General features: G+C 39.1%; 1 protein-coding gene across 2 annotated transcripts in view; it reads right to left on the bottom strand.

Annotated features, from left to right (window-relative positions):
* Nucleotides 1–17,658, bottom strand: part of ANO5 (anoctamin 5) — a 97,856-nt gene that overhangs the window by 49,848 nt on the left and 30,350 nt on the right. The window contains exons 2-4 of one of the 2 annotated variants that reach the window (XM_045015528.1): nt 15,420–15,490; nt 9,179–9,226; nt 258–371 (exon numbers count right to left, since the gene is read on the bottom strand). In XM_045015528.1, coding sequence (XP_044871463.1) covers nt 258–371; nt 9,179–9,226; nt 15,420–15,490 — 233 coding nt within the window. The remainder of the gene's footprint in view (nt 1–257; nt 372–9,178; nt 9,227–15,419; nt 15,491–17,658) is intronic. The other variant, XM_045015529.1, reaches the window with a different exon arrangement.

The following is a 17,658-nucleotide window of genomic DNA, read 5'->3' as shown; positions in this document are numbered from 1 at the left end:
AATATTATCATTAGTTAGGACCCAATCATGCAAGGTGCTGAGAATATTCAGGATCTGAGAGTGATCAGCACTTTGCAGGATCAGTCCTAATTCACAACAAAATTCCACACCAGAAACTTCAGTACATTGCATGAACTTTCTTTCCAAGTTATGAGATTTTACATAGTCCAATTCATGTAAATGATTCCGAGGGCTTAGTAAGGAGGTTCAGGTCTATGCTAGGTCATCATTCAGAAGATATCATAAAAGAAACTTACCACCTTCTTTTCCTCTTCTTTATTTGGATCATCCAGATAAGAAAGTACAAAGTCAATTCGTCGGACACCATCCCTGAAGAAAACAGAATCTTTGCTTTGGTGTCTCTTGCTAATCTGTGGAGTACATAAGGAACACAATTAAAAACCAAATCTTGTTATTGCTCTGAAACCAGGCAGAGGAGAGGATTGTTTCTTCAATTTGGTTCAGTTCTTCAGTCTTTTCAGACCTGAAGAGATCTGAACTCAGGTGAAATTTCAACAACAGCTCCACCTGTTATATGGGAGTTATGAAGTGATCTCAAAACTTGCTGCACATATGCATGGCCCATCCACATACCTTATGTGTCACAAATGTTATATACACTACAATATACAATGACACACATTAGTATAGCAATGCTTGGCAATACTACTATAGTTAAAGGTCACTCACAATCTTCTGAAATGCCTCTTTTCAGTTTAACCCTTTTCTGCAAAAATGATCATGGTAAGTGCTTCAGTGTCAGTGAGAAGGATGCCCACTGTAAAATATTAGCATGCCCCTTTAAACAAAGGCAAACAAGGACACAGTTTAAAAACCTGAAAGCAGGTGGCACTACAGCAACTCTGAAAAAAGAATGAGGAGTACTTGTGGCACCTTAGAGACTAACACATTTATTTGGGCATAAGCTTTTGTGGGCTAACTGAAGTGGGTTTTAGCACACAAAAGCTTATGCCTAAATAAATTTGAGAGTCTATAACAGGGGTAGGCAACCTATGGCACGTGTGCCAAAGGCGGCACATGAGCTGATTTTCAGTGGCACTCACACTGCCCAGGTCCTGGCCACCGCTCTGGGGGGCTCTGCATTTTAATTTAATTTTAAATGAAGCTTCTTAAACATTTTAAAAACCTTATTTACTTTACATACAACAATAGTTTAGTTATAGATTATAGACTTATAGAAAGAGACCTTCTAAAAACGTTAAAATGTATTACTGGCACGCAAAACCTTAAATTAAAGTGAATAAATGAAGACTCGGCACACCACTTCTGAAAGGTTGCCGACCCCTGGTCTATAAGGTGCCACAAGTACTCCTCATTCTTTTTGCTGATACAGACTAACATGGCTACCACTCTGAAATCTGAAAGTAAAGAAAGTCCATGCACTTTCCATTTCAAAACAAGGCTCATTAAAGCAGCAGTTGTCCAGAAACATTGCTAAGCAACAATACTTACATGATCACATATATAATTGGAACACAAAGAACATATGGGTTACATTTAACAGGTTACGTAATTTATTACTTGCTTCTTTAAAAAAAAAAAAATCTCCTAGACCAATGGACCAGGAAAGTAGGGAAACTGTTCTTTAAAAAAAAAATCTAATAGTTAATTTCATGTTTTCATCTGCAGGATGCTAGAATGGCATAAATCTCTACCAGTGTAACTGAGCTACTGAATTTATACTTTCAAGTTAATAATGATCACTACCTCAGCATGTCTGTTCTTGCCAATACTGTTAGGCTTGGATAATCCCATACAACATTTTGTCTAGAAACAATAACTTTTCTAAACAGGATCCTTCTGATTATCCCACTCCAGAAAATCTGCCTTGCCAAAATAAAGCAATCTACACAAGCTGACACTTAGGGCTAAATTCAACCCTGACCGAAATGGGCTTAAGTGTCATAGATTTCAGTAAGAGTTGCAGGTGCTTACACAAGGGTTGAGTTTGGTTTTTAGGGCTCAATTCTACATTTTATTAGAGCTGAAAAAGGACTCATGCACAAAGGAGGTACCGTATGTCATTGTTAGCTATAGATCAAATTCTGCTCTAGTTTACACCCCGAAGTACATGAAAAGTTCTCTAAAAACTTGCAACATAGTTATCTGAGCATGAACTTTGCTCCCAATTAACAAAAGACATGACACAGTGAAGCGAGTTATGACCACAGCCATCCAAGCCACTAGCAGTATCATTCATCACTGTTTTACCCTGAGACGTCGCTTCAGGAACAGATTGTATCTCCTTCCGGTCTGTCGGAACAACCAACAAGGAGTTAGCAAGCATGTCATCCACTTCAAGGACCCAAATCTTGACATTGTTCCAAGCACAGAACTCACAGTGAAGTCAGTGAGAATTCTGTGTCCAAATCAAAGGCAAGATAAGGCTTCAAGGATATGGGGGAGGGGATTAAAACAAGCCCAATATAGCTATTATATAATTCTTAATTATAATAAAGCTAATGCAGCAACTGGCATTCATCAAGTAAAAATGAGGAGCCCCCAATTTCTTTATTTTATTTCTATAATATTACCTGTTGCTAACGAGGAGGTCACTTAAAAAGTCAAGCAGATCAAAACAACAGGCCAAGAAAAGGTCATCAGCACACAAATGTAACAACAAAACCAAGCAGCAGCTCATAAAAAGATCAAGCATCTTTTTCTTAGGCTTACTTTATTTTGGAGTCATGCAGCACACAAAAAGCAAACGGGCAGCTATATATATATATATATATATATATATATATATATCTGATAAAATTATGCTTCAGGGCATAAACTCATCCTTAAATGGGATCAAGAAAGAGATGTCCCTTATATTCCACAACATAGAAAAAGTGAATCGAGGGGCTGTGTCTTCATTTTTTACTTGTGGTATTGGCAACTGTGAGAGACAGGATACTGGACCAGCTACCAATCATTTGTTCAGATGTAGCAATTTCTATGTTTCTTTAGAATATGCCAACCTTTCAAAGAATTATTGACCATATATTTCAAATTAGAGAAACATACGGTGACAATATAATCTTTTTCAGAACTATTCTTTAATCCCCTCCTGGTCCTTTTGTTCATTAACTAGCAATGCTTGCTTTTGTGTATAATAAATACACCAGACCAACTAAGCTAGACTAATTCCTTAGAGAAGAAACCTGGGGAGTCTTGGAGAATGATTTTGCATCCACATACCTCTGAAGACTGAGAAGATCCCAGAAAACATTCAATCCAAGAAAGGGAAGAAAAGACACGTTGGATCTGAGTTTTATGAGTAGCGTATGCTTTTGCATTTATAATTTTGTATGTACAAATAAATATGAGGGTGAATACTTACAGATGCAATTATTGTTATTTAGACATATAATACTTGATTTGAATCAGATAGCTATTTAAATAGTATCATAGAATCATAGGACTGGAAGGGACCTTGAAAAGTCATCTAGTCCAGTCCCCTGCACACATGTGAGGACTAAGTATTATCTAGACCATTCCTGGCAGGTGTTTGTCTAACCTGCTCTTAAAAATCTCCAATGATGGAGATTCCACCACCTCCCTAGGCAATTTATTCCAGTGCTTAACCACCCTGACAGTTAGGAAGCTTTTCCTAATGTCCAACCTGAACCTCCCTTGCTGCAAGTTAAGCCCATTGTTTCTTGCCCTATCCTCAGCGCTTAAGAAAAACAATTTTTCTCCCTCCTACTTGTAACAACCTTTTACGTACTTGAACACTGGTATCATGTTCCCTCTCAGTCTTCTCTTTTCCAGACTAAACAAACCCATTTTTTTCAATCTTCCCTCATAAATCAAGTTTTCTAGCCCTTTAATCATTTTTGTTGCTTTTCTCTGGACTCTCCCCAATTTGTCCACATCTTTCAATTGCACACATACGTATTTGGCCTGAAAAAAGTGCACCAGCAGTGTTTTATGCACTCAGCATGGGATGTCTCTTCTAAAAATCAGGCCCTAGGAGCTAAATTCTGCCTTTAATTACCTGTGTGAAAAGACAGTGGGAGCTGACTACACTGAACAGCATTTGACTCAAATAACCTGATTAAAATCTACACAAACAAAGAAAATCAATCAAATTCTGCAATCCTTAATCAAGCAAAATTTCCACTGAGGTCACCAGTGTTCGGGTATTACAATACACCTAAAACTTTATTTGGCCTTCAATTATAGTGAAATCCACAAGGTTTCACAGGTGAACCAAATTCTGACCACAGTTACATGGTACTGAACATCATTAATTTTTTTCTTGTCCATAAAGTACTGACTGTCAGTTTAGATATCTAAAAATCTTATAATTTCTGTTTGTATCTAATCTAGGATGGAAAAAAAAACCTCATATGAATCTCTCTCTCTCTCTCTCTCAGTCAGCACAAATATATTTATCTGTAACAGTTAGTGGAAGGCCTTATTAGGCACATTAATGATGCCATTCCACCCTTCTGTTTTTAGATTTTGCAGCAAAAGCAAGACCACTCTTGCTCACTGTGTGCATGTGCGCATTTAGGGGCTCACATATAAAACCACTGTAAAGTAACTTGCATCAGTTGTTTATTGAAAAGTAGTAGTTGGACAGATTCATATTTTCTCTTTCTTAACAGTTCTGTTTTTAATTATGGCAGATCAGTTTGATGTGAGACAAACTATCTATTACATTCATTAATATCCTGACTCAATTTAGCAGCTATTATATTATGTGATTTATATGGCTCTTGGAGGAATCTATAACTGAATTACAAGGTACCTCACAAGTGTTACAGATGACTAGTAGAGGCTTATGAAATGATGTCCCCCAGAATGTTCATAGTTTACCAGTGCCTACAAGAACCTAATAAATCCAACAATTATAAGAGAGATGAATAGAAACCATTCTTTAAAAAAAATTATTTGACTTTTTGGTTTCCAATCTTCACCTATAGTAATGCTCCAATGATACAGTCCAATAACCTATATGAGAGCGATGTGATTTTATTAAATTTGGACCAGTCAGGTAATTGAGCATTATCACTGTCCTATTATTAAGGGTATGATTTCCCTTTCATGTAATTACGCCAGTGCAAGCCTATTAAAGTTACACTGCTTTAACTGAGTTCATAATTTAACCCTGAATCTTTATTTTCCACCTAACCATCCACCAGAAATTGGCAGAAGGGACTATGTCTTAACAGCTACTTCAAAGAATGGCCGGGCTAGCAGTATGTTGCAGTGTTCATATAGGTATGAGCTAAAGCCCTATACCAGGGACTTCAGATCCAAAAGAAAGGTTATAAACTGGACTAAACTTTGAGTCTGGAATTAAACAAAGCCTAGAGCTAAGGACAACTCTAAACAAATTTCACATTCTGTTTTGCCTTGATACATTAGTGTAAAATGACTAAAAGCTTATTGGTGGGCCCACCCCACTAATTGCAGTCTAAAATCCCACCCATTTAAATCCTGTCACACAACTAAATAGCTTATGTATAAGTCCTGACCACCTCACGCCCTGCCCCAGATCCAAAGCAAACAAACCAGCTACCACTAATACAAGAGGAGAAAGCAAACTGCTGGATGTGGCATCAACCACTGAAAAATCATAACAGAAGGTGCTTTATAAAAATGACTTGACTCTCACCTGGGATTCACACTAAGTGACAGTGACTGTTGTAAATGTTTACTTAACATTAAGTACCCAGTAACATGCAGAGTTCTGACCGTAACTTATTCTGTCAAACATCCCTCATTACTGAGCAGGGCCGCCCAGAGGATTCCGGGGGCCCGGGGTCTTCGGCGGCGGGGGGCCCTTCCGTTCCAGGACCCGCCGCCGAAGTGCCCCGAAGATCCGCGGTGGGAGCCCCCCGCCGCCGAATTGCCGCCGAAGCGGGACCTGCCGCTGAAGTGCAGCCCGGTCTTCGGCGGTAATTCGGTGGCGGGGGGGGGTCCCCGCCGCGGGTCTTCGGGGCACTTCGGCGGCGGGTCCCAGAACGGAAGGGGCCCCCCGCCGCCGAAGACCGGGCTGCGCTTCAGCGGCGGGTCCCGCTTCCCCCCCCCCGCCCCGGCCCCGGCCCCAGCCCCAGCCCCTTACCCCCGGCTCCCTCCTCACCCGGAGTCTCAGCGCCTCGCCGGAACAGCCGCAGCATGCGGCCGGCAGGGCCTGAGCTCCGTCCCGCTCAGAGCCACATGGTGAGGGGGCGGGGATGGGAGCTCCACACCGAGTGGAGGGAGCTGATCTCAGCCCGGAGCTCCCGGCCCCGCCCCCTCACCGCGGGGCTCAGGGGCCCCGGCGGAGACTCGGCGCTTGATGCGCTGAGGCTCCAGGAGCGGGGCGGAGGCAGGAGCCTCCGCTGTTCTCTTGGGGGCCCCTGCGGAGCCCGGGGCAAATTGCCCCCTTTGCCCCCCCCTCTGGGCGGCCCTGTTACTGAGGCAAAAAACACACACATTCAATATCATTTACCAGGTGATGTTGTAACAGCCACTGATGACTGAATCCTGTATGATTTCAGGCAAATCCTAACACCCTGCATTCCAAGACATTAACATGGAAGGCCTACCTGTCTGTGCTGCGGTGTGCACCACTCCCTTTCCAATGGCAACATAGTAATTCCTCAGACTTCATCCTGCCATTAAACATCTCCAAACCTACGTGTCTACACAGTAGAAGGCAAAGAAGGAACTCTGCTTTGAGCATTCATTTCCATATTTATTTCCAGTCAAAAATCTGTGTGATTTTTGGGGGGCAGCATGTTTTGGAATGTAGTACTTCCCAGCCTTGATTCCTTTCCAACCGTAGCACATTCCCTAACATCCCACAGAGCCCCAACATTGCAAACTTGGGACCAAAAACTCAGACTCTGCTCCTCCAATCTATAGTTGTCTAATGTTCCATTTTATTTTCACAGTGTATGGGTACTTTTGGGCACTAAATCAACTGTAATCTAAGAAGTACTTCAGTCATTTTCAAATATTTAGGAAGGACGCCTTATCAATTAGCTTAATCAGAGTTGTACTGTATTGAAGAGCTATAAGATATGAAAATAATGTATAAGTTAACAAGTTAATTATGCCAATAACATTGCACCCAAATTTGGTTCTAGGAGTTGTACAATCACTGGCCTCCATTGCCGGAGAAGGCAATAGACAATGTCCCACATCCCTCAGAATTGAAATCTTTATTGCACCTGTCCTAAAATAAATTCAATTTTAGAATATTTTGCAGAATTGTAAGGATAATGTTTAAAAACTGGTGGTTTAGTGTGTTTTTTTTTATTGCATAGTTATGATTGTCTTACGTCTAGCCTGTTTTGTAGGTTTTTATCTCTGAAATAATATAATAGAAATTTGAAATCAATACACTATAAAAATTTAGGTATTAATTTGTACAAATTAACAATCCACTGCAGAAATATTCCCTGCAGATATTGGAATGCATGAAAATTAGAAAAGGCGTGAAAGCTGCATTATGGGAATCAGCATAAGTAAGGATGTGAGTCCGTCACAGAGGTCACGGATTCCGGGACTTCTGCAGCTGCCGGCGCAACAGACCCCAGGGCCGCCAGCGCAGTCTGGGCAGCCACTTGGCCAGCCGCACCGGCCACTGCTGGGGCAGTCTTGGTCTCCCCCACTCCTCGGCTCCAGCAAGTCATAGACAGGTCACGGGCCGTGAATTTTTGTTTATTGCCGGTGACCAGTCCATGACTTTTACTAAAAATACCCATGACTAAAACGCAGTCTTAATCATAAAGTAAACATAGTTTGCACCAGGAGCTTATTAGGTTTAATTTTTGAATCTGATGTTCATGAAAAAATCTCTTTAACAGAATTACCTAAACATTTTCTTAAGACTAAAAGAGCGAGATACTGATTAAATTTCTTCCATGCTTAAAAAACCCAGTGAAAGTCATTCCCAAAGAACAAAAACATTCTGTAACGGCACTTACATGGCCCATGCAAATGTGTATGTGCTCCACCAAAAATCAATGAGCCAATTCATCCCTGGTATAGCTCTCCAGTAACTCCAATGGAATTATTACACCAGGGATTCATTTAGCATAAGGTTCTGTAGCATTTTTTTGCTGTAAGGAATCAATATAATTTAATTGGTTGTTCTCAGTTTGCCAGGAAAGTGTAATATAAACCTTGTTAAGACCATCAATGTCCCAATTTCAAGGTTGGCTTCACGCAAGCAGCACAAAGTTGCAATAAAGTTTAAAAAATATATGCTTATAAATATTTCCTGCACTTTCACTACAGTTCTTATGATTTTGAACTACTTAGATACTGAGGGGGTGTGAAGGTACAGTTCAAAGTAGTTTGCAAGTATTTTAATGTTTTTGGTCTGAAGTTAAAATACACAGAAAAACTAGGAAGACACGGAAACATTGAAACAAAAAACAAAAAAAGAAAAAAACTATGCTAAAAGAGAAAATGTGTATTAATGTAAGACACCAGAGCCCAGTGTAAGTAAGCATACAATTCCAGTGCATTTCAGCATGTAATTCTCCATTTATATTAAAACTTTTTTTTTTTTGCTTTATGAAGGGAGTACATATATCGGGTGTAGTAATGTAATATATTTGGTGAAGCAAAAAAGGAATAGGTTTGAGAATTTTTCAGTATTAATGAGTTGGCATTTGCGGCCTATACTTATTATTTACAACTTACCACAATAAGGAACAAGCACATGAAATACCTCAAATTATGTTAGTGATTATTTCTTGATCTTTAACACATTTTAAAGTATCATGCTGACTCCAATACAGAACTACGGATTATTATGGTAGGAGGAAACAAACTTACATAGAATAACAACACCAGAATTAGAACACACCCTATACAGATTATTTCATCAAACAAAACAATGAGTAAAAACATAAAAGAAAAACTTTCCAGTTCTCTCATTTAACATTTTAATTTTGTCCATATTAAATTATATAATCATTTTCAACTCGCTTGGTTTATGGATTGCAACCAAATACAACAAGAGCCCATAGGCCAATCTACTATCAGAATACTTCAAATCCACATTTGCTTTCATATACTAGAGAAAACATGATTAGCTTTTGAAGGATGATGACGTGTTTGAAAAACTGGAAAATTTTCAGGGGCTGTATTTTGGCACACAGTAATAGAAGACACCAAAAATTCATGCAAGGAAGCATGAATACTGCTTGCTGCTTACCACTTGATGATCAGGGATGAGTAAAGAAGTCTCAGTGCTGCTTAGGCCCTGCCAGTGGCATCGTGGGAAAGACATAATGTTAGTGATGATGCAAAGGCAGCAGGATGTTTTAAAAGTTATTTCAGCAGAAATAATGAAGCTTTGGGTTTGTTTTTGTCAAAAGCTTTGCAGTGATTGCTGGATTTTAGCCCCAGGAAACTGTAGATTAACTAAATCATATCATCATCTTTACTTCTTCAGGCGAAACAGGTTGTTTGGATTATAGCCACTGATGTTTTGCATGGTTTAGTAGAACATAGAAATGCAGAGTTAACAAGAAGAATACTTTAAAAGAGGTGCCAATCCAATATCTCTAAACTTTTCCATTGTAAAAATGATAATCAGTAAATATTCTGGAACTCATGACAGTCTACCACATGATAAAGGAAAACCTCATAGAAATAGGCTATTTCCTACTTAATTTTGGAAAGGGTTATTTAGGTCCTTCATCTAGAGTTATTTTTCCCATGTAAACTAGGCACCTCATAATGAAAACAAGTATGATGAGAGAAATGATTTGGTTTCTGATGTGAATAAGGCAAGGTAAATAATGAGAGTAAAGTTAACCACATGCCCTGATCCCACCAGTGTGAATAAGCATTGCTTGCACAAGTGACGGTTTGTGGGATCAAGCCTGTAAAAATGGAAAAGATAATGGTTTGCAAAACAACTACAGAAAATGCTTTTCTAATATGTGATAATCCTTTGTGCTGTCATTTTACAAATCTGTTTCCAAAGCTAAATCACAGCATAAAGATGGAGATGAGCAATGGGATGCTGTAGGATATAAAGTGGTGCAGCAACTGCGGAGGATGACACATGATGTGAAAATATGGCAGTTGTCTGCCAACTGGAATGGATGCTGGACAGAGTAGTCTATTTACCTCACATAAAATCCTTGCTTACTAGTACTGTGCAGTTACAGTATTTTGATAATGGATTTCCCATAACTCATTTTAAATAATGTGCATTAAAATAAAGTAAAAAAACAAACAAAAACACCTTGTTGTCAGTCAATTGGAATAAACACAGAATTTTGAAAACTGAAATGAAACAATGTTTTTATTATTACTTTTCACTTTTTCATTTACTAGAATTCTACCTGAGAAAAATAAAGAAATATCGATAATTTATTTAAAGCAAACATAAAAGTTTTGTCTACATTGAAATTTTAAGTCAAGAAACAAATATTTGTCTCTCTTTACTTTGCTAATGAACACAATTCTTGATATTTTGTTCAAATAAAAAAAAAGAAATCCTTAAAACAAAGTCCCACCTAGACAATGGTATGTAGATCAATCTGTTTTATGGCTAAAGTGCCTTGATATGTAACCTAGTCTCAATTCTGCATTGAGGACTGATCCTGCTGCTAATGGCAATCTCCATTATTGGCAGCCGTGGAAGAAGTCTTGAGAAGCACATTAAATCTTTGTAGTTCAGTCTTCAGTGGAAAAGTTTCCCTTGATTACATAGTTAATATGTTTAAAAATTCAAAGTACTGTACAAGTTTGTGAACAATGAAAGTGCTTGTTCTTGCTTTTCTTTGTTCCCCTAAGGATTTCAGCCTCTTCATTTGAAAAATGCCCTCCCTTTTCAAGTTTGCACAATTCTACTAGCTCTCTCTTTTGAGTTTCTTTTCTGCACTCGCACTCAAACATTTTTCATCTCCTCCATGATCAGCTGTCAACATGGGTTTTAGGCCCCACACCACCCTTTATTTGGCTTCTGCCGCTGCTTTGTTTTAATAAAATCTTGACTTTTTAAAAAAAAACCTCAGAGATAAAATAATAGTACAGAACAAAGTTGAAACAGAGTAGGATGAAGCCAACAACTCAGTGTAATCAGCAGGATTGCCAACTGTTCTAATTACACAAACCCAAACACCCTTGTCCTGCCCCCTGGCCTGCCCCTTCCCTGAGACCTCGGCCTTGGCCTGCTCACTCCCCCTCCCTCCCTCGCTCCTTCTCCCCCACCCTCCATCACTTTCACCAGGCTGGGACAGGGGGGTTGGGGTGTGGACTCTGGGTTTGGGGGGGAGGGGCAAAGGGTTCAGAGTGTGGGAGGGGGCTCCGGGCTGAGCCTGGGGCAGGGGGTTGGGGTGCAGGAGGGGGTGTGGTGTGCAAGCTCTGGGAGGGAGTTTGGGTACCGGAGGGGGCTCAGGGCTGGGGCAGAGGGTTGGGGTGCCAGAGAGGGATGAGGGCTCCGGCTGAGGGTGAAGGGTGTGGGGTGGGACTGGGGTGAGGTGTTTGGGGTACAGAAGGGGGCTCTGGGCTGGGGCCAAAGGGTTTGGAGTGTGGGAGGGGGCCCAGGGCTGGGGCAGGAGTGCGGGGTCTGGGAGGGAGTTCGGGTGCAGGAACACACACAGATAATTTAAAAGACTTTCTCATCAAGCTGGGGACCTGAGTCTGCTCTCATGTCACATAAAACATGAATATTTTCACTGACATTACTGGAGTTCAGAAGCGTCAAGCTGGTCAGAGAGATGAAATACCCTCTCCTCATACACTTAATTTGCAAGGTCTTTTGCATAGATCTTATCACATATCTGTGCACGTTGCCTTGGCACTGTCACTATACAAACAGTAACAACAGGAAGAAATATGAATGGGGTTTTCAAAACCGATCAGAACTGGCTCATACTGAAGTTAAAGATAAAATTACTATTGACTTCAGTGGCAGCAGAATTAGCCAATGCTGAGTGCTTTAGAAATATGACCTCAATATGTATACAGTATTCCTCTAACAATGTTTTCCTGATGCATTTGGTAGAACTGTGTAAAAAAATAAAAATAAAAAAACTTTAAAATTACAATTTTTTAAATTTTGTTTTCAATTTTTGAAACTGATCTGATTTCACACATACAAAAAGTGGTATTCTGCATTTTTTCTACTTGAAAATTGGAAAGTAATGGGTGTTTGCTATTTCTTTCAGATAAAATTTAACTCATTTGGGGTCACGGACCTAAAGGTGCTGACCACCTGCAGCTCACATTGAAGTCAGTGGGCCAGACACTCAACTGGTGTAAATTGTGTAGCGTTGTTATCTACAATGGAACGATGGCAGTTTAAACTAGCTAATGATCTGGTTTAATAAGAGATGATGGTGCTGAGAGGCCTTCATGATGGAAATTTTAATTTCACAAAAACGTCACAAAAGACAAATTTTCTTACACACAAAATCATCCAAAACGAAGAACATTTTGGAGCATAAATTTGCAAAAACAATTCTCATCACTTTCACACCGCTCTAACAGGTTCAACACCTGATTTATGTAAGTAATGCTATTGCCTTCTATGGTGGTGAGGAACTTGAAAAAACCCAACAAACCAAAACAATGCTATGTTCAAGTAACATTAATCCCTTAATTGAACCTACAGTAGCAGATAGACAAAAATTATCTCCGTCTGTACACTACCCATGTATACATATTGTGCAGATATCACAGAGGTCAAAGAACTGTGGTTGATTTGATTTCCCCTGTGCTACAATCCTGGTTTACTAATTGGTCATTCATTAAAAAATTCCATTTAAACTTCCCTTCTAACCCAAAAAATTTGGACTGTTTTTCTTTTGTGCCTTTTTCTCCTCTATTTCTGAAGTGAAAGAATTGGAAAGCAATAAAGTCAGTGATTGTCTGCTGCCTCACAATTGGTGTCATCAACCGCACCTGTGAAAAGTGATGCAAAATGCTACCAAATTGGAATGGTAGCATTTTACATTCACTTTCCACCATCTTTGCACTCATCTAAGTGATGAGATAGGATAAAATGCATCAGAGAATCAGGCTCATTATAACTTAAATCAGCTCTGTCACTTGTTTGAGTGCTTCAGAGTTATTTACGTATATCTTGGAGATTTAAGGATAACCGAGGTAAGATCCCCCGAGCATCTGCCAAGCAGTCTATTCACAAAGATTAATGTTGGATGCGACTGGTAGGCAGGGTTATATTCTAATCCATGCTATGATTGCATCCAGTCTCAGATGACAGACCCATAGAAAGCAATTTGAAACACTGTCCTCCCTACTGCAGCTATTTACAAGAATCCCTGTCCTTCCCTCCCCAATCGGCTGTTTTCTGGCAACTGCTAAGATCTTCTTCTCCCATTGCACTGAAGGCATCCTGAGAGATTCAGGGAATTTAAAAGCTATTGGTCTGAATTTAAGAAAGGGCATGTTCTGCACAATATCAAACCCACATAAACACTGTGAATTAGAGTCCTGTGGCACCTTATAGACTAACAGACGTTTTGGAGCATGAGCTTTCGTGGGTGAATGTACATGCATCCGACGAAGTGGGTATTCACCCATGAAAACTCATGCTTTAAAACGTCTGTTAGTCTATAAGGTGCCACAGGACTCTTTGCTGCTTTTACAGATCCAGACTAACACGGCTACCCCTCTGATACTGTGAATTAGAAACTTCCACTCAAATGTTACCGGGCTTGCATCCTGCCTGGGAGAGACTGAGAAAAGAAGCAAATCAAGCAAGAGACTCCTCCTCCCCCCAAATAAAGTACCTAGTGAAATGAGAGGGGAAGAAATAGGGAAGTAATGTTAAAGTAGGTCACAAATGCAGGGAGACTAGAAAAATAAGAACAGAGTGGGTAAGAAAGAAAAAATAAATATTTTAGATTTTTGTTGCCAGATGAGCTTCTGGGTGTTTTTTTGTTTTGGTTTGGTTTGGTTTTTTGAGCTGTTTATAGTTTTGTTTTGTGTTTTTAATTAAATCATCCTTTGATAAAAGTACTGGTATAAATTACAAGGGAAAAAAATCACTCCATATGAATGCAACCCCTCCCTCAAAAAACCCCCACCAAAAACAAATGAGATTATCCTTCCATAAGAAAACCTAAAATCCTAACAGCTCATCTTGATGACTGACCAAACAAACCCATAGGTTACTCTTCCACAGCGATCATGGGTTGGTCATGCTGTCCCTGTAATGTGCACCTCCGTTCCTTTCCAAACAAAACAGACAGCCCAAGGGGAGTGATGTTTTGATATGCTTTCAAACTAAACCAAATCAAAGCTGATAGGTCTAATGTAAGGAGTATGCTGTCTTCTCATTTCTCCTTTAATGTCATGATTTAATTCCATTCTCTAATCGCCTTTGCATTGTGCCTCTAAGTGGGACCATTAATATTTTCCTACTGTAACAATTTTTGAAGAACCAGTGCAAAGAAAATGGAAGCAACTCTGTGTAAGCCTTTTAGTGATAAGAACAGAGATTTCACCACATAAGTGGCTTAGCAGTAGATGCAAAAGGCGTACCAATGCCCAAAGTTTGAAGGATATTGTTTCAGCTTAGTAGCTCGTAGCAAGCATGTGAATAGGTTCCTAGGGCACATACTTCTGTTGCTGTGACACCTGCAACTCTTGGGAGATTAGATGTCCCAAGCATCCCCTAAATATCATTAAACCCTTACAAAACGTCATCTTCAATATTGTCTTTTTAGATTTTTTTTTAAATCTAAATTAAAAAATAGGGAACATACACTTCCCTCTCTTTAAGTAAAGAATGTACTGTATATACTTAGAAATGAGATATTGTGAGCTCTATTAAACGAATTATACCTTTCGTTATTTCATTACATGGAACTATACACCATTATACTGAACAGATGGGCTCACATGTCCAAATTACACAATTTCCTTTATCCTTGTCATAACCAAGTTCAATAGCTGTATCTCAAATAATTCCTAGGGCACAGGAATCCAAATATGCCTTTGTTTCTTTAACAGGCCAATATCATAAGGTTTTGTAACATAAAGCAATGTGCTGTGTTATCCTGTGTTGTGCTTATACAGAAGCATTGTGTCTTCCTAATTGCCAAGACACTGCACTGTGGTTGTCATTTCAGATTGATATTGGAAATACTTTCAGTTCAAATTGCATGCCATATTTTTAATGTTGATATATTGATTGTAACGCTCTTTTGCAAGATTCAATATATAATCATGCTATGTACAGGGACAATATTAAGGTAGGATTTGCTCATCACAAAACCAGGGAAGGAAGAAAGTGTTTGCCTAGATAATATTATAAGTATTTAAATCAGGATAGACAAACTAATGTCAATACATCTAAAGGCGTACTATCAATCAAGATTAATTCCATCTCCCAAAGTGGTACTTCCCTTACTGTCTACAACTGATGTACACAAACTTGAAAAGTGAATGGCACATATCACATATCTTACCTCAGAGTTGCTTCGAAGTTCTGATTCTGTGTTTGAAATAGTTTCACACAAAGGTCCATTGCTATCTTCCCCTAAAGGGTGCAGGAAAAAAAAATCACATCAAAATATATATTTCCTATTTAAAACCTTTTTATATTTGAAAGTGTAAGTGAAGCAAAAATTCAATGCATCAAGCTAGAAATACTAATTTTTCATTAAAAAAAAATCAAAAGTCAAAGTTGGGAAATAGTTGTACTTCTCAACAACAACCAGAAACTTCCTTCACATATGATTCCTGTAGCCTCGGAGACAAAATACTCCAAGTGTTGTGCTCAAGTTCCACTAGCCCATTGTAACCTTGCAGTCACAGAAATAAATTTAACTCTGATAAATGAATGTCAGAAATCTCAGAAGATAAAATCCATTCTTGCATGGAATGTCTGATAGGATCATATCTATAAGGGTCACACATTGAGAACCCTGCTGCCTGAGTTCTGAAAATTCAATTTTCCCTGAGGATGTTGGCTAGAAATTGAAATTGGCCTGTCATTGTTGGGGAATCAATGGAGTACAGCTCTGAAACTTCACAAGAGGTCTTGTGAATCACAGATGCCTGTGTAATGGAGATATGGCGAGAGACTCAGGAGGGGTAACTACAGGTCAGATTACCAAAACCCTTGTTGTTTAAAAAAAAAAAAAAAGTAAAAGAGACTTCATGGTGTTACTTTGACAGCAGCACTGATCGCTAGCATTACCTACCACATGTATACTCAGCCCACAATACTAGTGCTTGCTGTTGATATCACTGTCATCTATCGCACCCACACCTGTGCTTGAACTGTAATACCAGAATGACTGACTGCCTCTCCTTGATAGATGCTCTGCAAGGGCAGAGTTGGTAAATATCACCATGGAGCTAGGGTTTACATTGGCCTTAACTCTAATAAGGAGGCTGTGGAGTGTATCCCTGTTTGAGTTCTCTTATTAATGTTTAAAGGTTTCTGACATGCCAACTTTTTTATTATATTCAGGTTTCATTCTAAAAAAAATAGTAAAATATTTTTTATAGAATTTCCTTGTATTAAGAAAAAAATTAAATGTAGGGAAATTGTGTGTGTTCCACATTCTGCTACTATGAAACTGTATAGGCATATAGCGAAACAACTATTCACTGTAGGGTTGAAGTGTTGTCAATTCAGCCTTTCACTTTTACAACGAGGCATTCATGCACAAGGTTAACAAGACGCTTTGTTTTTGGCTGTGCATGGAAAAATATGCCTTTAAAAGAAACAAAAGAAATAAGGGAATTATTTGATCCACACATTGGAGCATTTATAGAAAGGGAAGATCATCATCATTTCCCTCCATTTCCAAGAGCATAGATGTGCACAGGATCTGATTTTCAGAGGTGCTGAGCACTTGGTAACTCCCATTCATTTGAATTTAGCTGTGAGGGCTTAGCACATCTAGCAAATCAAACCTATGCAGTTTACCAGAAGCACCTGAAGAAACACCACAGACAAACATGTATTTCACTGACTTGCTCTACAAGACGGAACGATAATTCACATCAAGTGCTGCATTATCAGCCTTTTTCCTTTCCGCAAACTGTTCCAAATCTCAGTGTTGGTTTATTTGTGTATTTTTTTTCCTCACTAGTATAAACCAAGTAACAAATCTATTACACTTCTCTTGCCTGCAAACGTATCCATATCTGATGCCAAAATCTCATCTGGTTTTCTCCAAAAGTTATGCAAGTCAGGGTAAAAATAAATTTACTTTATCTTTATGAGCAAACTTAATGCTCTTAAAGTAATATGTGTCCATTTAAGCTTGTTTCTAAAATACATTCTTTATGTTTTCACCATCTAAGGTGAGGAGATACTAAATAATGAACACATTAATTTACTATAACATCCAGAAGCTTTCCCATAAAACATTATCTGAGACTTGGCCTACACTTAACATTTAGGTCGACATAGCTATGTCAGGCAGGGGTGTGAAAAATCCATATGCCAACCTATCCCTAGTGTATTAGCAGCTATGTTAATGGAAGAATGCTTTCACTGACTGAGTCACTGTCATTCAGGGAGGTGGTGTTCCCACAGTGTTGGTGCAAGCTATGTCTATACGATTCAGTTATGCCAGCATAGTTAAATTTGTAGTTGCATACTTGCACAATTTGCACATACAAATTCTGTTTGTATACCCATATTTGGAGATCTGCACATGCACATTTGTTGATGCATATTTACAGGCC

Source organism: Mauremys mutica, chromosome 4, assembly GCF_020497125.1.
Source record: "Mauremys mutica isolate MM-2020 ecotype Southern chromosome 4, ASM2049712v1, whole genome shotgun sequence".
Taxonomy (NCBI): domain Eukaryota; kingdom Metazoa; phylum Chordata; order Testudines; family Geoemydidae; genus Mauremys; species Mauremys mutica.
This window is presented reverse-complemented; position numbering and strand designations above follow the sequence as displayed.